Source organism: Branchiostoma lanceolatum, chromosome 12 (genome assembly GCF_035083965.1).
Source record: "Branchiostoma lanceolatum isolate klBraLanc5 chromosome 12, klBraLanc5.hap2, whole genome shotgun sequence".
Lineage (NCBI taxonomy): Eukaryota > Metazoa > Chordata > Leptocardii > Amphioxiformes > Branchiostomatidae > Branchiostoma > Branchiostoma lanceolatum.
The window spans coordinates 15,521,512-15,545,641 of NC_089733.1; the positions used below are offsets into that span (position 1 = coordinate 15,521,512).

General features: G+C 41.3%; 1 protein-coding gene across 2 annotated transcripts in view; it reads left to right on the top strand.

Moving 5' to 3' along the window:
- LOC136446484 (cubilin-like) overlaps positions 1 to 24,130 on the top strand; it is a 45,495-nt gene that overhangs the window by 15,641 nt on the left and 5,724 nt on the right. The window contains exons 23-45 of one of the 2 annotated variants that reach the window (XM_066444867.1): positions 216 to 368; positions 831 to 1,018; positions 1,487 to 1,679; positions 2,557 to 2,725; positions 3,112 to 3,290; positions 3,701 to 3,919; positions 4,510 to 4,650; positions 5,151 to 5,332; positions 5,927 to 6,095; positions 6,516 to 6,722; positions 7,463 to 7,612; positions 8,229 to 8,350; positions 8,678 to 8,903; positions 9,244 to 9,428; positions 10,141 to 10,297; positions 10,894 to 11,052; positions 12,283 to 12,474; positions 12,934 to 13,060; positions 13,402 to 13,619; positions 13,966 to 14,165; positions 14,771 to 14,933; positions 15,903 to 16,114; positions 17,388 to 17,526. In XM_066444867.1, the coding sequence (XP_066300964.1) occupies positions 216 to 368; positions 831 to 1,018; positions 1,487 to 1,679; positions 2,557 to 2,725; positions 3,112 to 3,290; positions 3,701 to 3,919; positions 4,510 to 4,650; positions 5,151 to 5,332; positions 5,927 to 6,095; positions 6,516 to 6,722; positions 7,463 to 7,612; positions 8,229 to 8,350; positions 8,678 to 8,903; positions 9,244 to 9,428; positions 10,141 to 10,297; positions 10,894 to 11,052; positions 12,283 to 12,474; positions 12,934 to 13,060; positions 13,402 to 13,619; positions 13,966 to 14,165; positions 14,771 to 14,933; positions 15,903 to 16,114; positions 17,388 to 17,526 (4,050 nt within the window). Of the gene's footprint in view, positions 1 to 215; positions 369 to 830; positions 1,019 to 1,486; positions 1,680 to 2,556; positions 2,726 to 3,111; positions 3,291 to 3,700; positions 3,920 to 4,509; positions 4,651 to 5,150; positions 5,333 to 5,926; positions 6,096 to 6,515; positions 6,723 to 7,462; positions 7,613 to 8,228; positions 8,351 to 8,677; positions 8,904 to 9,243; positions 9,429 to 10,140; positions 10,298 to 10,893; positions 11,053 to 12,282; positions 12,475 to 12,933; positions 13,061 to 13,401; positions 13,620 to 13,965; positions 14,166 to 14,770; positions 14,934 to 15,902; positions 16,115 to 17,387; positions 17,527 to 18,031; positions 18,177 to 24,130 lie in introns of both variants that reach the window. The other variant, XM_066444866.1, reaches the window with a different exon arrangement.

Here is a 24,130-nt window from a genome sequence, read left to right on the forward strand (position 1 = left end):
TGTTCAGGTAGTGCGCATGTACATGTAGATGCACATCTGTGCACCTTATTTTGTCAACATTTGTTGTATGCTGTCCAACAAGTCATCTTACTGTAGCATTAATCCTAACATTGTCAACTTTTTGATTTACAATTTTGCAGTATTTTCCCTTTTCAGTGATGTGACACAATTCCTCTATTAGGCACTAATTGTACCCGATGTACTAATGCTTACAGGTGAGACCACCAATGATTCACAACTCGGGAAGTACTGCGGCCGCCCCAACCCACTCCCGGGACCCATCGACTCTTCCCTCAATGCCATGGTCGTACGCTTCACCTCTGACTATTCCGTTAACAGCACTGGGTTCTCTGCAACATATCAAGCTGGTTAGTAACTAGTTATGGTTCATTAGTTTTACGGACTCATGGATTAGTTAATTGATAGGTTAGTTAACTAGTCTTCATTCTTTTGAGCATTGATTTTTGTCTTATCTCAACAAAACTCTAATCAACCCATTAATATACATTCAACCATTAATATGCAGTATACAAAAAAATTATGCTTTTCTTCCCCTTAAACGACATTTTTGGAGATCTCTAAAGAGCAAAAGTCACAACAGCTTGCCATACAATTATGTGTATGGACCCATATCTAAAGCGATACTTGCGTTGAAAAACCTTTGCCTTTTGCACTATAGTTACCCTTTAAAGCTACACAAAGTTGAACAACTTCAGCTGCTATCAGTGAAAGCTGCCTTGGCTGACGAAGTAATGACTTGTTTCATTGTTGATAAATAATTAAAAATGAATAAACAAGTGTCTAACACAATTCTATGATTTCTTCCCCAGCTTGCGGCACTGCTATCAATGCAGACAGCGGTGCGTTCATGAGCCCCAACTTCCCAGGCAACTACCCTAACAACGTGGACTGTGGCTGGCCAATCACTGCGTCCAGTGGCATGACAATCAGCCTCACATTCGACAACACATTCAACATCCAGGGGAGCGCTGGGAACTGTGCAGGGGACTATCTTATGGTGATTCATGTCCTTCATAAGCTAAATTTGTAGATTTGATTTTTCATTCGTATCATTGCACAATAGTCATTTTAAAAAGTATAGTTTTTGAATCCATCCAGTAGCTGAGGGGCTTCATTTCGAGAGAAAAGAGAGCGTGTGTACATGTGTGTGAGTGCATGCATGTATTGCGTGTATTACTAGTATGTGTGTACATGTGTGTGTGTGTGTGTGTGTGTGTGTGTATGTGTGTGTGTGTGTGTGTGTGTGTGTGTGTGTAAAAATAAATTCATAAATTTTCATATGTCAACGAAATTCTCCATTTCTGGACTACATTTTAATGCCAAATTTCTCATAAAAAGTTGGTATCAAAAACGAGCCAAAACTGATCCATTATAAAGATGTTCCTAGTTTCTACACACAGTCCCCTGCAGCTCTGTTTGGTTTGTCACTGAATCCTTACAACTTACAACTTCTCTCTCTACACAGCTGCTAAACGGAGACCAAGCGGACTCCCCTCCCCTCCTCCCTCCCGGTAACAGCGGAGACGGTAAATACTGCGGCAGCTCCGCACCAACCAACCTGCCTCAGACCGGCAGCAACCGCTTGTACGCGCGCTTCGTGTCCGACGGAAGCGGATCGTCCTCCGGTTTCAAGGTCAACTTCCAAGCTCAAGGACAGGGTGAGTGTTGTAGAAAGATATAGCCAATATAGCTATAGTATCAGCATACATTACATGTATAACTATTGTGCTATTTGTAACATTTGATGTTTAAGATTCACTTGGATGTCATATCTATATGTACTTAGTATTGCACCCTAATCTTTGCTGTCTTATGCCATTGAAATTAGACATTTTTCTATTTTGTTTAGCTGAATTTATACCTAGAAATGTTTTGTAAGTCTATTAGTATTTCAATGAAGAATTATGTACTATTCAATATCAAACTCCCAAGCATGCTTTGGAGAAGGTCGGAAGGCCATGTTTGGCTATGTGGGCTTAAGGGTGGAGAGTATGGGGTAAAAACAGATCTGGAGAACTTTGCAACCGACCTGTGTCAACTTACAGATGTGCCTTTTATTGTGACAGACTGGCATTCTCATATAAGACTGTTAAGCCATATTAATATAGACACTTACAGTTTGCTGAGACTAGCCCAGGGGCACACCCGGGGGAGCCACGACCTCAAGTTTTACACCATCCACACAAGAACCGACACATATAAACACTCTTTCTTTCCCCGTACCATCCCACAGTGGAACACCCTGCCTGTCACGGTTGCGACGGCTTCCACCGTTGAGTCGTTCTGTGCCAGGCTGGAGGCCTGCCCGCCTTAGCCCGGGACCTCAACTCCCCCCCTGAAGGGGTTATTTGGGGGTAACGTAATGTAGATCAAGTAGCCATGGCCAATTTGAAGCTGTAGGGCTGATGTCTTCAAAAGGAATGTAGTATGCACAGTGTTGATCAATGTTTGAGCCCCAGTAAACTAACTAGGATGGCACCTGGGCTAACATCTTATGGGTAAACACGGGTGACTGATAATTTGCCTGTTCCGCAGCTTGTGGCGGCAGCCTGGCTCTCACCAACTCAGTCACAGAAGGGTTCATCATGTCACCTGGTTACCCCGGCAACTATCCTGTCAACATCGACTGTTTCTGGATCATCACTGCGCCTTCAGCCATCCAGCTGGACTTTGTAGAGTCGTTCTACATTGAACCTCATCCAAAGTATGTGTCTTACATTCCTTTAGTATTCCTATAGTATTGTCTATTGTCTACAATAGTCTCACTTTCATAACCTATTGTAAAAGTAATTTGATTTTTTTGTGCTTCCGTCATACAGCAGGCAAATCAATCGAATGAAAAGTCTGCAAGCTCGAAATGACTTTATTTAGCAGAAATACTGTATGCCTTGTGTTCTCTCAATTGTCACACGATTTTCAGAAATAGGCTGATGTTCGCAGGTCCCTGGACCCCCTGTGATGGCTAAAGCAATGCTACTACAATAGGAAAAACTTTATTCATACACATTGTACAAGTACATGACATGTACATTGTACCTTAACTTCTTGTCACTGAACTAGTCACTCACTCTATCTTCATGTGTTATCTAGCTGCCAGTATGATTTTGTACAAGTGTTTGAGGGAGACGCCCTTACGTCGCCATCCCTGGGTACGTTCTGTGGAACCACCCTTCCCCAGACGGTGCGTACCGTCGGTAACACCATGATGGTTCGCTTCCGCACGGACACCAGCGTGCAACATGCCGGGTTCAAGGCCAAGTACAGCATTGGTAAGTAGTGTATATGTTGTCTAGTGATGGAAATTCTGAGATAAATTTGACATTTGACTTGGATGCCTGGTTTCATGTACAAAACTTGAGGAAATATTTCCATTGATTTACAGCTTTTTACCTGTACACATGTACCTACCCCAGTCCTTTGGACTTCCGATCCTTTTTCTTAAAAGGAGAGTTGTTTTGACACTTTTACACAAGTTCAAAAGCTGCAATGTGTACTACTGTAAAAGGAGCCCAGAGGCTTTTTTTTCCAAACAGTAGAGCATTTGTGTCAAAACAACACTGTGTAGCTGACTCAAGAAATGATACAATTTTTTACAAAGTTAAAAAGCTGCCATGTATAATTTGAATGTATGCTCTGTATGTTTTCAAAAGAAAATTTATGTATTCTATTCGTCCTACAGCTTCTTGTGGCGGCCGTCTGACCGGTGACTCGGGATCGATCATGAGCCCGGGCTTCCCCAACAACTACGCAAACAACCTGGACTGCGAGTGGCTCCTGCAAGGACCCACCGGTCACTACGTCACCTTCACGTTCGCTGACCAGTTCAACGTCCAGGGCTCCTCAGGAAACTGTGGCACCCAGGACTACCTGGAGATCAGGGACGGAACCAACTCAACTGGTCAGTTGGTTTAGAAGTTCAAACCTTTCCCACACCTTTTAATGTATAGGGACAGTGCCCATCTCTGCTTTTATAGCTCTTTGTACTTAATGTGTTCTTTGCTGTCGACTTAACAATAAGCAGAAATTCAACAGTTTTTCACTATTTCTATCTCTTCCTCCTATCCTGCTTTTCTGCTTTCTTTCTTGAAAACATTATCCTGATTGCCCCTTCATAATCTTTATTTATGGAGTATCCTCTATATATTCCAAGTTGCAGAATTGGGTTTACACACTGTCACTATGACCGCAAAGGCTATGGCCACACCAATTTAATTTCTTGGTTAACAGATTTTTTTTTAAATTCTAGCAACAACAAAAATCATGAAAACAGAAGGCAATAGGGTGAAAACTTGCACCTGACCCTGTTCACTCCCTGAAACTGTGTGCACCAAAGTACAAACTTTCCTCTGAGATTCTGTTTTCCTGTTGATTTTCCAGTCTAGCATTTTTTCGAAAATTCTGTTAACCAAGAAATTAAAACGGTGTGGCCTATAAAGGGACCTTTATCTTTTTTATTTTTTATAACGTTGTTGTTGTTTTTGTGTTCAGCTCCAGTCCTGGGTCAGTACTGTGGTTCCAATGCCCCGTCCAGTGTGGACACCTCGGACAGCTACGCTTACATCAAGTTCCACACCGACGGCAGCGGACAGGCACCGGGCTTCAGTATGACATGGCAGGCTAGCGTGGAATGTACGTCTGCATTTTAATACTATTATAAGATAAATCAAGTTATTTTAAATTTTATTCTCACAAGGAAAACAAGACTGCTGCAAACATGTCAAGATTTTTCTTCATACAGTAGTTATATAATTGTACTGTTGTGTTGTGTTTATTGATGATCAGAATTGAATAGTGCCTAGAAAATACTTGTGATACTTTGGAATGAAAATGGTGTGGAGCATTTAAGCTTGAAAAAAATTTTTTTTTTCAATCTTGTCTGTTGAGGTTGAATTTAAGTAGTAATGTGAAAGTGTCAGTTCACATACTCAACTTTTAGTCGTAATTTATGTGGAACTCATTAATTAGCAATGTTATAGGCAACTTTAAGGCATATATGTCTTGATGTTTAGTACTGCTTAAGAACTTGCCACACATTGTACCTGTTACATTTGTTGTGCAATAAAGTTTAAATTGAATTGAATTGAATTGAACTAGAAAAAGAAATTTGAACTGTTCTTTTGTTTCTTCAGCTTGTGGTGGCCAGCTGACCACGCCTACCGGTACGTTTACGTCGCCCAATTTCCCGGGACAGTACCCGCACTCCCGGCGCTGCGTCTGGCAGATCACTGTCCCGCAGGGACGCCGCATCACGCTCAGCTTCAACACCTTCAACATCGAGAACCACAGCAGCTGCAGATATGACTACGTCGCTGTGAGTAGAATCATTCATTTCTTTGTGATTTGCAAACTTGGTAATGGCAGCAGGGTGTTTTTTTTTGGTTAGGATTGTTGCCCAAATGCTGTGCCTTTTTGAAAGGCACTTAACATTATTTCCTACAATGCTTGTAAAAAAGAGTAGGGGTACATCCCACTGTGAGTGGATCAGTCTGGGCTTTTGTACAAGCTTGTACCTTCTAAAAAAGAGAGATTATCATGCCTAATGTCGGTTTCCCTGATATGGGAAACAAAATACACACAAAAAAACTTCTTGTCTTTCCCCTGTTTCTGATGATCTGAAATGCATACTAGCTATTAATCAAATATCACAGAGTGTCGATGACAATGACCAGTATATATCTGGAACAATTGGAACAATCTGACAGAACTTTTGCTGGTACTCAGTTGTCAAACCTGTAGAAATGCTCTACATGGATATTGGCAACTTCTCTATAGGTCTTTTTAGGAATGTGACAGTTTTGAGATTACATTTTTCAATATTTATCACTGCTCACATGCTATAGATGTTTTACCATTCCAACATGATAAGATTTTGCTAATTCAAGTCTGTCTGTATTTTGTCTGACAGGTCTACAATGGCGTCACTCCCAGCTCACCCTTCATGACCAGACTGTGTGGTGAAACCCCTCCCACTCCTGTAGAGTCCACCGGGAACACCATGACTGTCGTCTTCCAAACCGACGGATCCGTCAGCAACGGAGGCTTTAGCGCCACATACTCTTCCAACGAGCTTGCAAGTAAGTTTCAAAGCAACTCTATTAAGGCAGCGTATTAGTGCAAGTAAGTTTCAAAGCAACTCAATTAAGGCAGCTTATTTGTACAATACAGTGTAAATCATTTAGGTACAGGTCCAGAATACATGAACAGCAATGCCTAAGACTGTAACTGAATAAATTTTTTTACTCATTTTGTCAATAAAACCACAGTGATGAAACTTTAGCACTGAAAAATGATGAATGTGAAATGTTTAATAACATTTCATGGGCATTGAAACCTTTGATTTGAGATCATCTTGAAAACATGGGTTCCATGTATACGATTCCATAAGTCTGAATTCTGTTAACTGTTTATTTTAGAAAAGTTTCTAGTTTCATGTTTGAGAACACTTCAGTCCCCACAAGACAACTTGATAGAATCCTTTGATTGACACCTTGCAGCTTGTGGCGGGATCTTGAGTGGTCCTCCTGGAGGTGGCACCATCACCTCTCCTAACTATGGCAACGGTAACTATAGCAACAGCCAGGAGTGCATCTGGGTCGTCAACAACCCCAACCCCATCAACTCCTCCGTGGTGCTGCAGTTCACCGACTTCGAGCTGGAGACGCACGGGAGCTGTCTCTACGACTTCCTGGAACTACGGGCAGGTCAGAGATTCACTTTTATTTGTTCATTCATTCACTCACTCTCTCATTCAGTCAGTCATTCATTCACTCAGTCACATTCAGTCATCCATCCATCCACTCATTCAGTCATTCACTCATTTACTCACCCATTTGCTCACCCATTCACTCATTCATTCCTTCTTTCCTTCATTCATCCATCTATCCATTCATTCATACAGATACATACCAAGTTGAAGAGAAGTTTTGAGTTAATACAATTTTGAGGAAGAAAGGGCATCTTTTATACACAGTTCACTACTGTTATTTTTACGGCAGAAGGAAAAGAGATTTTTGTTTGCAGTTGAGACAATTCTGGTAGTGCAGTAGTTAGTTAAAATCCTCCCACACCATAAGGTGTATATAGGGCGGTGCCCATCTCCGTTTCATAGCCATGGGCCACATTGTGGCGCAATCACTGCAGCAGGGGGCTAGTCCACTGGCAGTGAAGTGTGTTTAACTTCCATACTGTTTCAGAAGTATGTACCATTTTTATGAAGTCTTTGGTATGACTCCATGCGCCTCTTGTCCTGAGGTGTCCTACCCGGGCGCGAACTCGGGCCTTCTGGTTCCGAGTAATTTGAACCAGATGTGGTAAGTGACCAGTGTCATGAACTTGTACTGCAGAGGTCACCGCAACAGTAAAGCACTGAACGGATATCAAGATTAACAGTACCTGTCAAATGGCTTCATCTTTTCCTTCCATCTTTTCCTTGTTCCTACAGGTGGGGATATGAACAGTTTCCTGCTGACTCGCCTGTGTGGAGCAGACACCCCTGCCACCATCGCCGTGCCCACCAACCAGGTCTGGATACAGTTTGTGTCCGACTTCTCCGTGGTTCACCCAGGCTTTAGTCTCAGCTACAGCTTCTCTGGTGAGTCGTAAGGTTAACCCTCCTTCTGCTGCCTTACTCTGTAACCAGTAGGGAATCGTGCGCCAAACGGCAACTTCAGAGTGATAAAGGTTAAAATGACCATATTTGTAGACAAAAAAAATGAAAACACAATTTTCTTCACTTGTATTGATTAACCCGTAGCACTCTGAACTTTGACACCCAATGCCCTATTGGTTACAGAGTTAGGCAGCAGGGAGAAGGTTAAGAGAAAAGGTTGTTGTGTACTATTTCTGACTGTACAGTCAAACCTGTCTATAGTGATAGCGACAGCTAACAAACATGGTCACCATAGACAAGTGACCTACATGTAGGTACTCGTCTCTCATTGCTTGGGTGAGTGGGGAAAAAGTAAGGGACCACCACCAAAACGTGGCCACAGTGGCCAGGTGGTCCATGTAGAGATGGTTCCGAGTACATGTTTCACTGTACATGTTTGAATTCTTCTAGTACATTGCATCATACAAAATTTAAGTCGGTCACAATGTGTTTTTAATCTTATGGATAAGTTAGTTTCACTCACTAAAAAAAGGAAGTACTAAAGCATGTATTAAACTATGAAGACACATGTGATTACATTATACCTTTGATATGCCAGCTTGTGGAGGTGTGTTGGATGGCACCAGTGGCACCATCACCAGTCCAAACTACCCCAACAACTACGACCACAACGACTTCTGCACATGGCTGATCAGGGCACCGGAAGGGCAGACGATATCGGTACAAATACTCTGTAGTCTGAGATATGTTTATACCAGTTTATACCATCACAGACTGGCTTTTAGTCACATAAAATATTCTTCACTTTTCTTTCGCATACACATGTAGGTCTTCTGAATCTTTTCATTCAATTTGTTATTCAAGCATAAAGTTTGAATTAGTTGAAGTAAGAAAAATTGACAATTTATATACCATGCATAAACAACATCCGATTGGACAATATCTTATCATCATGCAAAATGCTGATTGTCTCCTTTTAATTTGAATCTTTATTCCCTACACTATACAAAATGTATTAGTCGCTGACTTTTACTTTACTCTTTTCAGATCACATTCACAGATTTCGCCATAGAGAACCATCCCAACTGTGACTTTGACTACCTGACAGTCTACAACGGCGCCACCGTGAGTTCCCCGCAGATCGGCAGATACTGCGGAACCAACGGTCCGCGACCTTTCACCTCCGGTAGCAGGTATCTGCTGCTGTACTTCCAGACCGACGTCAGTGCCTCGGCTCAGGGCTTCAGGGCCACCTACACTACAGACGGCTTGGGTAAGTATAGGGTTCTATCTAGCTTTGCCTTTTGTATCGGATTCTTCTTTCTAGTACAAATCAGAATTCTATTAGATATTTTGTCTAAATGTTAAGCTTTATACAAGAAAGAATGTTGCAGGATTTGTATCTAAACCTTTAGATTTATATTAGAAAATATGTTGCGGGATTTTATATATAAAACTTTTGATTTCTATAACAAAGAATACTGTAGGATATTGTATTGAAATCTTTTTATTTCTATCAAAAGAAAATGTTGCAGGATTTTGTATCAAAATCTTTCGATTCGTGGTAGGATACTAAACATGTTTCCATTTGTCTTGTAACCTTGTTTGCTCAGGATGTGGAGGAATTCTCCATGGTAACTCTGGCACCCTGATGAGTCCCAACTACCCCCAGAACTACCCTCACAACCTGGAGTGCGAGTGGACAATCAACGTGGACCCTGGGTACCACGTGGCCCTCAACTTTGACCCCAACTTCTTCATCGAAGCCCACAGCGCCTGTGTCTATGACTACGTCATGGTAGGTGGAAAAAGATATAGAAATCTTTATTGACACAACAAAAGTACAGCGACTTTCGTAAGGTCTTCTACAACTACATGTATACATGCAAACAACCAACAATGCTATACAAAATGATTAACCTAAGTACAAGTAATATGAATATTTCAACATGTCGAGTTTAACGTATCACTTACACTACTAGTTCTAAGATCTAAACATTCTTTGATATATTTACCTATTTGTACACAGTAAGGGTTGTCTCCTTCTAGAATGTATTTGAATTTATCTATAGAATGGAATGCATTAAATTCTGTTGAACAAGCGGAAAGAAGGTTGAACAGCTTTGAGCGTTTATCATGATATCGTGGACAATCTAGGATAAAGTGATGTTCATCTTCAATTTCAAATGAGCGGGCAACCTCATGATCAGACCAAGTAGGTAGCATGACGCTTTTTCGTTGCCTTAAGAAGTGCAATGCGGGTTCGCTACGGCTCTTGTTATGAGCTAGGTCACTGTGCTCTTGATAAGTTTGTTGGGTTCTTTTACGTGCAGAGGTTAGCTAGCATAATCTCCCTCATACACAGGGCCACCGGCTTTACGTCCCCATCCGAATGGACAATGCTACTCTTATTCAGTCCTGTCCAGACCCGGGCGCAAACTCGGGCCGCTGGCTCACATAAGGATGCAAACCAAGGTGACGTCATTCACACATTGTTTGTGTTTTTTTAGATTCGAGATGGCGATGATGAGAATGGTGGAGATCTCGGTACTTTCTGTGCCAACAACGTCCCCCAGCCCGTCCAGTCCACCAGTAACGTCCTGTTTGTCAAGTTCCGCTCAGACTACAGCAGCAGCGGCATGGGATTCTCAGCTAACTGGACAGTCGGTGAGGAGGATAACAGACATTTTTTAGAGGGCTGTCATAAGTTAATAGGACATCAATCTTATTTGTCAATGAAATGCATTTATTAGCCAGTATTACAGAGATTGATTCATTATTTACCATGATCATGATGATAAATCTTTAGGCTCATAGGGATGTTACATACATGGATGGTTTTGTGTCTGTACTTTTTAGTAATTCAGTATGAAATTTTAGTGAGTACAGTCTAAAGATTAATGTTGAAGGTAACAAGTGATGTACATGTACAGTCTAAACTGTCTAAGAAGAGCACTCTGGACGATAAAATATATGTGGACAAGTGGTCACTACAGACAGGATTGTGTCAATGGGAAATATTATCTAAAGTCACATTGGCCTCGTGGTCTTTCTGTAGAGGTGGTAACTTGTGCAGGTTTGACTGTAGTTCACAAAGAAAAACAGGTGGAAGGTTTTAAGTACTAAACTCAGGTGCTTTGATCGACCCAATTGTCGCTGCAGAATCATGATATCTTCTGAAGTTTTCAAGTCAATCTCACGAAAATTTTCCTTCAATGCATTCTGATTTTTATCTACATGACTTTGATATTGTGTGTTCTCAGGTTGTGGAGCTACACTGACAGCGGACTCAGGCTCCATCATGTCCCCTGGATACCCCAACCAGTACGACAACAATCTGGACTGTAACTACACCATCGCCCCCGCCGACTCACAACGATTCGTTGTCCTGGAGTTTGACACCAACGTCTTCCAGATCGAACGTGCGTATATCTCAGAAATACTGTAAATCTATTTAAGTTTGCGTGGTTTTTATTTCGCTGTAGGGAGAAAATGGAGTATTCCAGGTGGTTTTAAGTTCGCGTTTGAAACAATAGTGAGCGCTACGGTCGTTGGTGGACACAAAGTTTCGCGGTGGTTTTAAGTTCGCGCTGAAAGTTCTCTGCGAAAACCGCGACAGTAAAACCACCGTGAATATTTCTGCATTTACAGTAGCCTCCTTCGCAGACTTCTAGGAGCGCCAACGTTTATTTTTAGCAAAAAAAAATCATGAAAACAGAAGGCTGGGGTGAAAATTATTTTTAGGGGGAGGGGGAGTGCAGATTCCCGATTTTCAATATGGGCTTAAGCTGGGATAGAGGGAAACTCTCCCTTCGGCATTAGCACCTGGCTAAATCAGTGTTCACCCAAAAATAAACGTAATTAGTACTCCTAGAAGTCTGCGATGGAGGCTTATCTCAGCATATGTCTATCTGAAGATTTTAAGTATTCTTTGGTTATACCTGTCACACTGCAGGAAGATATATTGGAGAACGAGTCTGCGATCTCTAAATGACATTGTTCTTCAATCATCGTTTGATTTTTAGAGATCAGCTGATGTTCGCTGGTTCCCATCCTGTACATGTATGTTAAGTTTTTGGTATGACCCAGTCAGGGTTTGAACCCTGACCTTCCAAATGGGAGGCCAATTTGTGGTTGCAGACCACAGTATTTCTCCTATAGGGATTTATATAATTAAGGATCCCAAGGTGAGAATCTTCGACGCTTGAAAATTTATAGAAAGGTGCACAATTAGGGTGCCAGATTTTTATATGTTTCACTTCAAGGTTCAATCTACAAAATATCTGCAAAATGAGGTTGAATTTGCCAGCTCGTTCTCTTTTAAAAGCCACTTTGATATGACCCCCAGCGGAGGTCACCGTACTGCAGGCGACTTACAGTAGTCGGGCGGTAACAATATCCAGGCGCAAATCCAACTCGACCGAACAAACCTCGTAATCAAACTCGTACTGTCTCAAAACTGACGTATACCTCTACCATTCACCATAGTTTCAGCCTCGCTAACGTGCACAGAAGAAAAACAATGGCCCTTTCAAGCAATGTGACGCACTACTTCATACCCGAACTACTATTGTCCAAAGGGGGTCGTTAATACTGTGTTCTGCAAACTCTTTAAAAAATGTAATCTCAATGTGTAAATGCTGATTTTTCAGAGGGCACCAACTGCCGCTGGGACTATGTGTCAGTCAACGAAGGCACTGCGGACAGCCCGGGTCAGCAGCTGGGTCGTTACTGTGGAGACGACCCGCCCGGCGCACACAGCACCCTGGGTACCATGTTTGTCCGCTTCTTTACCGACCAGTCAGTGTTGGGTAGTGGCTTCAGGGCAACGTATACTGTGTCAGGTAAACATTGTTTTTTGTTTGTTGTAGCTTCTTTTTTTAGTTTCTGACTAGAAAAGGCACAAAACAGGGACAGTCAAACGTTGGTGTTAGACTTATTGTATCACAGACGACTGACGAATAGCAGAAAATGGTGGAATATTTTTAACCTAGATTATGGTATGGACTGAATTCTCCTTTTACATCAAGATATACAATATATTCTTGTTTCTATACTTTTGTACCTTTCAATGTTGCAAATTATGTAGAATCTGTATACACAATGCAAAAACTTAGTCATGACCGAATTAGCTTACTTTTTTATCCTCGAATTACCACATTTACACCACATACATGGCGCAGGACCTTCCAGGATGACAAAGTAGCTCTAAATGTTGATATCAGTGACTTAGACTATAGTTCACCTTCACCCTCGTCGTCGTTATATTGTGGAAAATGACAGTCCAACCATTTTGTTGACAGAGTGTGGCGGACGGTTTACTAACCCATCAGGAGTCATCGCCAGCCCCACCCACCCTGCAGAGTACCACAACAACCTCAACTGCACCTACATCATGACTGTGGCCGACAACAGGATCGTGGAACTCAAGTAAGGACAGAGCAAGACAAAAATGCTTACAGTAGTAGAGTAGTATTTTTCTTGGATGGCCCTGTCAGACTGTACAAATATATAAATGGCCGATCTTTCCAGAGGTCCAAGTGGAGGGGCGTGTCTCGGGAAATCATTTAGTAGTTAGTGGTATCCAGGATTTGATTAAACTGTTGCTGTTGTCCCTGACACGTGTAGGCAGCAGTCGCGATCGGCTAGTCTTAACACTGCGCATCCGATGCACTGAATCAACCCAACTGCTAAAGAAGAACATGCTAGAATTTTCATAATAACAATCAGCATGTTTCAAAGTTTTCAAAAAAACTTGTCTTTTCCGACAGGTTCTCCCTGTTTGACCTTGAGGCTCACTCCCAGTGTAACTACGACCGCGTGGAGGTACGTGATGGCCCCAGCTTCGATTCCCCGCTGCTTGGAAGGCTCTGCGGAGGCGAGATTCCAGACACGATAAGGTCGACCGGGAACGCCATGTTTGTCTCCTTCATCACCGACTATTCCGTAACTGCTGACGGTTTCAGGGCTGTGTATCGGGAAACGTTTGGTATGTATGACTCCTGTTATACAATTATCCATTTTGACTTCCCCTATTTTTATACATGACATGTACAGTGTATGTTATAGTCATACCATGTTTATACATAATGTACACAAGAAGTGAACATCAAGCCTGCTAAGGCAGCCATTTGGCACCATATTTACATTGTTTACTGGGTTAAGCAGCAGGGAGAAGGTTAAAGCAAATTTGAATCACTAGGTCAGGAATTCAGCAACATACAACTGAAGACTTCTTCGAAACGATGAAAGATTCATTATTAAAATGCATTTTTATAATTATCACTGGAATTTTGGTTATTGATGGTCTTATGTGGATGTTGTCATGACAACAGGCCCCGCCCAAGGCTGCGGAGGATCTCTGATAGCTGACAGCGGTTCGATCCAGCCAGTGGACATCGACAATGACGGACAGTACGAGAACAACCAGGACTGCACCTGGACGGTCACCGCGGCCGACACCAAGGTCATCAGCCTCAGCTTCGACTCCTTTGGTCTGGAGGCGGAGAGCCAGTGCCGATATGACTACCTTCAGGTATGTCTTCTTAAAACAGGGCTCGAAATTCATTTTTGTAAATATCTGCAACTAAGCTGAAAATTTAGGTACGCAGAAATAATTGAAGGTGTACAACATGAAATGGAATAGAATCAGTAAAACATATTTACAAACACTACTGTCTCTCTTAAGAATTTCAATCTGAAATATTCTTAAAACTTGTCAGTTTTGGGATTTGATATTAGTTTACACCAGGGCTGTCTCCACCTCTGAATTCTTTCTTTTCCACTCCTTGTTTAGGGGGCCCATATTGTCCATTTTCCTTGTTAATCTGTCGTTTTAGGGTTGTATTTTCATCAATTTCATGTCATGAAGTTCAGATTTTGTTGACAGTTTCCGTCCCAACAAGCAAATTTCCGTCCCTAGACGGAGGAATGGGTCCTGGAGACAGGAAAATTGCATTGTTGTGCATTGCTATAGCCAAATTTGTAAAAGAGCCAAGTAGCCTTGGTTTAGATGTATCTTTTGTCATAAGTACATGGCTGTGTACATGTAACTCAGTCACATGTTTGCCAAATAGCAGTTGAACAATGATAATACATGTATTTACTAATATCACAATCTTTTGGTTCTTCCTCCCATAGGTAAGAGATGGTCCTAGCGAGCAGGATCCACTGATCGGTACTTACTGCGGTAACACCATCCCGCCTGCCTTCAACACCTCCACCAACTTCCTCTGGATCCGATTCTACTCTGACCAGAGCGTCACCAACACCGGCTTCGTGGCACGCTGGCAGGCTGTCGACTGTGAGTGCAGCAACTTTTATTATCTCCATGAAAAATGGAGATATTGTTTTTGGCGTGTCTGTGTGTCAGTCTGTGTGTGTGTGTGTTTCCGGACTATTGTAGTCAGCATAACTCAAGAACCTCTGGATGGATTACGATGATATTTGGTATGTGGGCGGGTGTTGGGGAGCCGAAATTCATGGTTGATTTTGGGCCCCCTGGTATGTGACCTTGGTACTGCAGCAGAACTTCAATTTTCGTATATTTTGAACTGGACGTGCTATGGTCATGATTTTTGGGGACAGATAGCTTGTGATGTAATAAAGAAGTTTGGGCCCCCTATCAGCCTGTTTGTTGAAAGTTTTCTCTCATCTCAGTTAATGTAATCCCCATCAACATCTACCCACCAGGTCACAAATAGAATTTATTCAGTTTCAACACACTGTTTCTTTTTTTTCTTGTCAGAACTGTTGTTTAAATGATTTTACTCAAGTTTACGTTGCTCTTATGACTTAGAAATTACTGAACTTAAACAGTTCTTTGTAAAACTGTCACTTTTTGCCTCATCACTTGTAAGTTGAGGACACATAACACTAATTGCTACTGTTAAGGGATGCTACATATGACCATATACAATGTACATGTAAATTTGAGAGGTTTAAAAACATATACATGTATTTGTATTTATTGAAAATGAGGCAATTCATTGCACTGGGTCAGCCAAGACAGCTCTCGCTGGTAATGGCTGACCCACAAAATAAAGTACAGACAAAAACTACAATCTCAAAATACATCCACAGCACAATGTGGAGGGTTTTTTTCTCAGAATATCCTGTTAAGAGATGCTGCATTTGACAGTAAATTTGGGAGGTCTAAATGTATGTACAATGTGGAGGGTTTTTTTCTCAGAATATCCTGTTAAGAGATGCTGCATTTTATAGTAAATATGAGAGGTCTAAATGCATGTACAATCTCAAAATTCATCCACAGCACAATGTGGCGGGACATTCAACGCCACCAGCACCCCTCAGACTTTGACATCTCCCGGCTACCCCGGCGACTACCCTCACAACCTCAACTGTCGCTGGACCATCCAAGCTCCGGGTCCGGCCCAGAGGCTCCGCATCAAGATCACAGACATGCAGATCGAGGCTCATCCCAACTGTGAATACGATTACCTCCAGCTGAGGGACTACCCTATGGTAAGAATCAACAGAGTCATGCATTCAAGAATAGTTTGGTAAGTCACTGAATAAAATGACTCTTTGTACACCTTTGCTGCTGTACAATGTGAACCAGAGAGCTACGGCAGCTTGCAGAAAAAAGGGCACAGTGAAAAGAAATGAAGAAAGACTGAATGCAGCCAGAGGTTGTTTCCACAACTACCTGAGCTGCAGAATACAGTGGATCATCAATGTGAACCAGTCAGAATTGCCCTGAGGAAGGTGACAGATGGTCATCAAAACATTTGTTGAATAAATCACTTGGTTGTGTACAAAGAGTCTGTTTATTCACAGTCATGCATTTCATCTTATTTTTGGCAATGCCACTGAGGTAGAGCCAATGGTATATAATGGTATTTCTTTGGAAGTTATGAATGCAATGACTCGATGGAATTGTAAAGGATCTTGGTTAGTAAGTAGCCTTGGTTTAGATGTTTCTTTTTTCATAAGTACATGGCTGTGTACATGTAACCCAGTCACTTGCTTGCCAAATGCTGGCCTGTTGCCCATTGAAGAAAAACATTTACTAATATCAATGACAAAAGCATGGTTAATGGTTAATGATACCTGTTTTGCAATATACTTTTAAGGTGTTTTCCTTTCTTTAAGGCAGTTGCTGCATGTGCAAAATCATGTTAGATTGTGTAGAAGCATGACATCTATATGTACATTGTATTGTCTATGAATGCAAAAAAGATAATGCAAGAATGGTACAATATTGTAGAAGGATGCCTTATGTGCTTTGAATGTATGTAACAAACAACTGCATGAGAAAATTTGCTTTAAAATTTGATGTTGTTGTGACCGAGTTGACAAATGGCAAACCATATTAACTTGTTGTACAACCCAAGTACTGTGCTAGTTTGTCGCTTGTTTGTTTGTAAGATGGCATTTGCTATTTTAAACCTCCATAGCAGGCTCAATGGGCCTTTTTCTGAAATTATGATACACTTACTTTTTGCTGATGACTTCTTTTTGTACTGGGTTGTTTGTGCAGTTGGCCTATAGGCCAAATGACCCAGTACAAAAAGGAATCATCAGCAAAAAGTAAGTGTATTATAAGCCAAAAATAGGCCCATAGAGCCTTTTATGGGGGCTAACATTTGTGAGATCAAGAACAAGAATTGATTAATATGATAATGACGATTTGTCCTCATAGCCTCTCTGTCTTCTTGCAAATGCCACCTTTTGTTCAAAGCTTTTGTCGGCTTGTTGCACTAACCCTAAACCAACTAACCCCTCTGCTGATTAGGACGACACCGGTCGTACGTTGACGTACTGTGGTAGACAGCTGATAGAGTTTGACTCTCGCAAGCCCACGCTGCAACTTAACTTCCGAACCGACGTGAACTCAGCTGGCAGAGGATTTTATCTGACTTATGAGATAGCATGTAAGTTGTTGGGTTGTTGTTGTCATGCAGAAAAGAGATCAGCAGCCAACACAGAAGTTTGGACAAAAACTTTGACCTTATATTAACAATAGAAAGCTATTGTACTGTCCAGTGCTTCACTTGGAACAATTTTCTTGCTACGATTAGCTGTTGAAGTTGTGCTGCTGGTCTTTTTTTCACTGCAGTTGAAAAGCAAAGATGAATACAAACCTTTCATGACCACATACATTTAACTGTAAAATGATACCGAAAAAATTGACAAATTTAATAAAAAAGGCATATTATGCATCATATATAATGTATGGAAACTTCAAATACAAAAATGTGACTCATATTGACCAGGTATGGCCACATATATAGTGCCAGTCTGTTTGACAGCTTGTCTCAGCTCTATGATGGTCTTACTGGCTATGTAGAAATAGTAATAAACTGTATATGGTCATGGAAGCTTGGTTATGATTCAATGAAAAAGAACAGAAATGAATGATTACACCCTAATCAACAGGATTCGCAAGGAAAATCGTTGAAGTTCTGCGACAGCCAGATGATCGAGTTCGACTCGGTAAAGCCCACCGTACAGATTAACATGAGGACGGATTCGTCCACTGATACGGTGGGCAGGGGATTCAAGGGAACTTTTGAAATAGCCTGTGAGTTTTCTCTCTCTCTCTCTCTCTGCATGCTGTCCTATACATGAGTTTCCACTTTCCAGTTTCAAAGGTCACTGGGAGCACTTCAAGGCTGGCCCCATTCTAATACAGTAATAGTCAAGGTGATTGGTGCAAAAAATAAGGATAAGTGCATGAATCTTTGCATAAACATTGCATGCAACAAATGGGGCCAGCCTTGATCGAAGTGCCCCCAGTGACCTTTGAAACTGGAAACTCATGTATTGCTCTTAACTGTATTTCATAAACTTTTCTATTGCCGCATGCTCTGCATGACAGGTAGGTTAAAAAGGACATGAGCTAGTAACTTGAGTACTAGTAACTCGGTCAAATCAGCAATACTGCCTGATCATTGAATGCTGCCCTGGCATATACTTGTATCAGCATCCTACTCATGCAAGTATAATCACACAAACCTGGGTTTCAGGGTAGAACTATAGAGGAATATTATTCTCATATAATTCCTCAAGAACAATATTGAACCAACACTGGAACTATAGCTTATTATCTGTGACCAGTTACCCCGCCCCATGGAACTACAGTAGCTGTCAGCTCTGTGCAGGCCTTCTCTTGTGGGCTTGGCAAGGAGGTTCTTACTAATGTACCATGTAATTAGAAAAACATTCAGCCTCACATGGGGTACATGCCAGCAGTTCTAAAACTGTTACAGTATATCTACTTCACTTACTGCATTAATACATGCTATACCTCTCTTTGCTGAGAAAGAATCTCTAATGCAAACTTAGTCAACATTACATCATAAGTTGGTGTTTTTGTAACTCCTTCAGTGGTTGAGGACAAATGTGTAAGCTTTTCTCTAGGAAGGGTCAGTGTCCCCCAGGGGGTGACCTAGATACCACAGGCAGGTTGGAAGTGGGGCTGGCTGCATGGGCTGCATGTGTGCTGTTAAAAACAGCTAGATGAATTTTCAGGGAATTTTTTGCTATTTTTCCTTCCTTGATCATCACAAAAACTTGTACATGTACTAACACACACACACACACATGCAGGGAGAGGGAAAAATCAAATTCCATCTCCTTGCTGAGAGGGTTAATCAACACCAGGTGTAGACCAGTTAGCATTACACTACTATACAGTGTGGTCAGTCTGTATAGATTATGATGTACATACTGTAGACTAATAAGCTCCAGTTTAAAAAGGCATGTTTTGATAAGAGGTGTAGAATAGTTCAACTCATGACAAGTACACTTTATGAGCCATTCCAATCTGATTGGAGTAACGTTGGGTAACCTAAATTCGGGATTTTTCCGATAATGGTTGACTGAAATCAATCTAGCAGAACAATAAACCATCCTTTTTTTCTATTATTCTGTCAGTATCATGTACTATCTTTGCACTAATCATATATATGGTAGATTTTGTCTCTAGTCGTGCTGACACCATAATATTTCAACTTCAAACTACCGTCCGCCGCACGCACAATTACGGTGCTGTCGGACAGGGGGGCACATTAATTCGGGAGAGAAGATTCGTCTTGAATATCTTACCGCTAATCACATTTTATACAGCAGCTATTCGTTCTATCCTTGGCTTGAGGAGAGTGCTATGGATATAGACGTGTCCAAGTAAAAAAAAATACACGAAAAAACGGCCGTACCGCACACATCAGGCCAGTTCGGGAACAACCCGTGTGTTGAGTCGGTAGAACTTCACTCAAAGTCGGCCCATCGTCATCATCGGGCAACGTGTAACGTTACATTATTCATGGGAAGTTAGCTGGATGCCGTAGCAATGGTAATACCACTATGTCCATGTGTTCCTTGTTGTGTTAGGAGCAAACTTTGAGGAAAATATCTTCCTCAGTCCACTATCACACGCAGCATTTAGACAAAAAGTGTTCCTCACAAACCTTTGTCGTCTGCTTGACAACAGGATTCTGGTTAACAATATGGCGGCGGGAAAATACACGTGCCGTAGGTTGTAGCAACAGAGAGGAGTTTTGATGATTGGTCACACTTAGAATCCAGTTGCAGGTTAGCAAAAGAGATTGTAATAAGTTGTCTTATAAATAATTGTGTTTAGCAGGCAGGAGATGTGACATTTGTCTTATAAACCAGCGAACAACCGTGCTGGGTGATTCTCCCACGAAGCCCCCAGACTCTGTCAATAAGGGACGGAGAGTTTTTGACGTCGCCAACTTCTAATGCATGGTTATCGAAGCTTTTCAGCCAGTGTTCTGAATACGTTAGTCTATCTGCTTTGCATTGCTGGCGTTATAACTGATTTTGCATCTAGCACATATCCCTAAATACCCCGTTTTCGAAAAATCCCGACTTTAAGTACCCCACGAATTTAGGTTACCCAACGTTACAGTGCTTTGAAACTTAAAAAAAAAGAAACTGGCATTGCAGAGCCAAGGATGATAGGGGTCCTGGGGACCATTGTTATGCTACAATATCTACTAATGGTTGCCTTGATCAAGACTCATAAAATATACTTGCAAGAAAGTTGTCTAGATCTGTTGCGCTGCCGGCGTATATGTCGGGACGGCGTCCCCACCCAAAGCTCAAGTTGAAACACTTCAGAATCTGTATTTGTTTATGATATAATCTGTCACCAAAATTTGCCCCTCAAAATTCAGGAAAAAGCGTTTCAGGGGTCATGATTTCAAATTTTCCCGGAGGGGAATGTTGCCGCCGGCAAAAAATATGTCGCACACCAAAACTCAAGCTGAAACCCGTCTGTATTTTTTCACACATAGAGATGTCATTAAATTTAGTTTACTTTATCAGCAAAATTTGCCCGTCAAAATTCAGGAAACAGCGTTTCAATGGATCAAAAACGTCCAAATTTTTGTTGTCATGCTCCGGCGGAAAAATTATATGTCGGGAGGGGGTTGTTCCCGAAAACTCAAGTTGAAACCCTGTATTTTTTTTCACACATATAGAGATGCCATTAACCTTAGCGTACTTTACCAGCAACATTTGCCCCTCAGAATTCAGGAAATAGCGTGTCAATGGGTCAAAAATTATAAATTTCCCTGTGCGAGCATGTCGTGCATCTGGCGAAAAAATATGTTGAAAGGCGCCGTTCCCCCAAAATCAAGCTGAAACCCTTATGTATTTCTTTTTACAAATAGAGATAGATGTCATTAAACTTAGCTTACTCAAAACTTGCCCCCCAGAATGCAGAAAATAGTATTTCAGAGGGTCTATACTTCTAAATTTTGAACATTTTCCGGGGACCATCCCCCTTATAAATCACCCATCTTCGGCGCTCGGTTGTGCCATAATCTAAAAAAAAGTACAAAATCCTGGCAATCAAGACTATGTTTTTGTAACCGCCAAACCTCATACATTAGCAACTTTGACGCCTTAGTTCAGCCGGTAGGTTTTTTGAGTCCTGCATTGAATGCATTGGAAAGCTTTAGATTTTAGCGTAGAGCGTAGAGAGGCTACCCGAATTTGAGCGTAATGCGTAGCCGACCCTCCGAATTTAGCGTAGAGCGTTGTCGGGACCCCCCCAGGCAGACCCTCATGAAATAATCAAGCGAGTGTGGGTATCTGTGCTTCATGGTGTTTTTCCACCATAAGACTGTATTTCTTAACAAATACATGTACATGTATCTGTATACAATTTGCCATTTGAAGGAAAATGCTCCTCATACCTGTAACATAGAGCTACAGTAGAACACAGTTAGGGCAGGGACCAACAAGCCTATATCTGGTGACCTGTGAAACCATGTGATACGACTAACTAGTAGAGTACCATGACAGACCACCTGACATGCATGTCACATGGTCTGTCATGGTACTCCACTAGTTAGTCAATTGGGGTTTAAGTCCCACATTTGTTAGCTCAACTGGGGGGAGGGGGGCTTGGTTATTTTTATGTTGTGTTTGATGTGGATGTAGTTTGGTATATACTTATAATGAGATTATTGGTCATCAAAAAATACAGGCTTCACAGCCTGAGTTGTATTTCCCCTGTATAAATAAAATGAAATGAAATCTAAATTTGATTTATTATAAAACTGCACTGCATCTAATTCTAAACATGGTCAGCAAAATGACCTGTAAACAACTTCATTAATGTCCTATCTGTTTTAGAACTTGGCCACGAAGGTTCCCTTTCCATCATTTATCCCATTGTCTCAAAATGATACATACAGACTTTTGAACTGTGAATTACTAAAGTGTTCTGAATTACTAAAAGTGTTCTTTTTTTCATTGGAGTACTGGTTCAACTGTTTGAGTTGAGAGCATTGTGTGTGTTCTTTTAAAAAATCTAAAAAATGTGATTCTTATTCCCATTTTCCCAACTGTTTTGTATAAACTTTGACTTTCAATTTCAATGCAATAATTGCTTAACTACTGTTGTTATTACTATTGATGCTTGCTTTTTCTGACTTTGTGCCTGTTATTCTATTTGATTCGTATTGACAATGAGTTTTTTTAAACCTCCTTGGTTTTGATACTGAGAAGTTATTCTTGTGTGGCTGTAAGATAACCATGTCCTCATGTGAATCAAATTAAAACAATAGTAGCACTATAGTCACATAATAGAAGATTCATTGGTGATTGGCGGCCAGTCTGAAAGTCTGAAACCAAGATAGCTCATGTTTACCATAACAGGTGCCTCATGATACTGTAAAAACAAGGGGTAGATAAAATGTTAGAAATGGTTTTAACTTCGCGCTGAAGAGTTCACCGCAAAAAACATCAAACATAAAACCACCGCAAACATTTCTGCATAATACAGTAGTACATGTGTATGGGGGAGGGGGGGGGGACAAGTAAAGTAATACTAATAGGATGGCAGGTAGGCTACGCAGAGGAGGAAAAAATCCTACCTATGATTTTCCTGCCTGATTTTCCCTGTTGCCAAAGGTTTTCCTCAGGACTGAAGTTACTGTAAATGCATTTAAAGTTCGTGTGGTGTTTATTTCACGGTAGGGAGACAATGGAGTGTTCGCAGTGGTTTTAAGTTCTGCTTGAAACAATGATAGCTGTGTAGTATACATGTAGGTGGGCAAAAAGTTTTTTGGTGGTTTTGAGGTCGCACTGAAAGGTCAACACGAACACTCCAAACTTGAAACCACTGCAAACATTTCTGCATCTACATACAGTAGTAAGTAAATGAAGACACGTTCACAGTGGTTTCAAGTTTGGAGTTTTCGCAGTGACCTTTCAGTGTGACCTCAAAACCACCAAAAAACTTTTTGCCCACCTACATGTATACTGTAGAGCTATCAGTTTCAAGCCCGAACTTTAGAGGCATGTTAGACCAAGGGGCATGTTAGACCAAGAAGTTCAACTACATGTAAGAGCTCCTTAGTTGAACCTGCTAGAGAACGGCTTAATTGTGTGGGCTATGGGACCTGCTTGGATTTCATGTTAGAGATGGAGACAGGGCTGGGTTATCGGGCTAGATTTGTTACAATAGTGCACAAGGCATTGTCAGAGAAATCAAGTACAAATACATGTAGTAAAGACAAACTACGGTAGTGTAAGATTTGTAGAAGCATGCCTAGTCCAGTGGACTTTAACATTCAGCAAACTGAAGCAGCCTATTGGTTACAGAGACAGCTGGAAGAAGGTTTTAGATAGCCTTGCTTTTGGACCAAGAAGCTGAAAGTTAGAATCCCATCTTTGTTTCTCTTCTGACATGCATGCTACTGAACCTGTAGAATCTGTCTTCTCTGTCAGGTCAAGTGGCAGAATAAGCCCTACAGGGAGCTTAACAGGTTCAAGATCACTTTTACTTTTCACTTTCTGAAGAAGGTTTGTAATAATCATTTGTTGTTTCAGAAGCTAGTTCAGCTCTGCTGTGATTACATGTTCTATATGATCCAGTCTGCATGCAAGTGGCTGTAACTAATTAGACCTGACAGGGTGGCTGAAGCAGTGACAGTTACAGTGTAATCAGACTGACTTCCTACTTATCCCCTCTATCCCTGGTGAGACATATTAAGG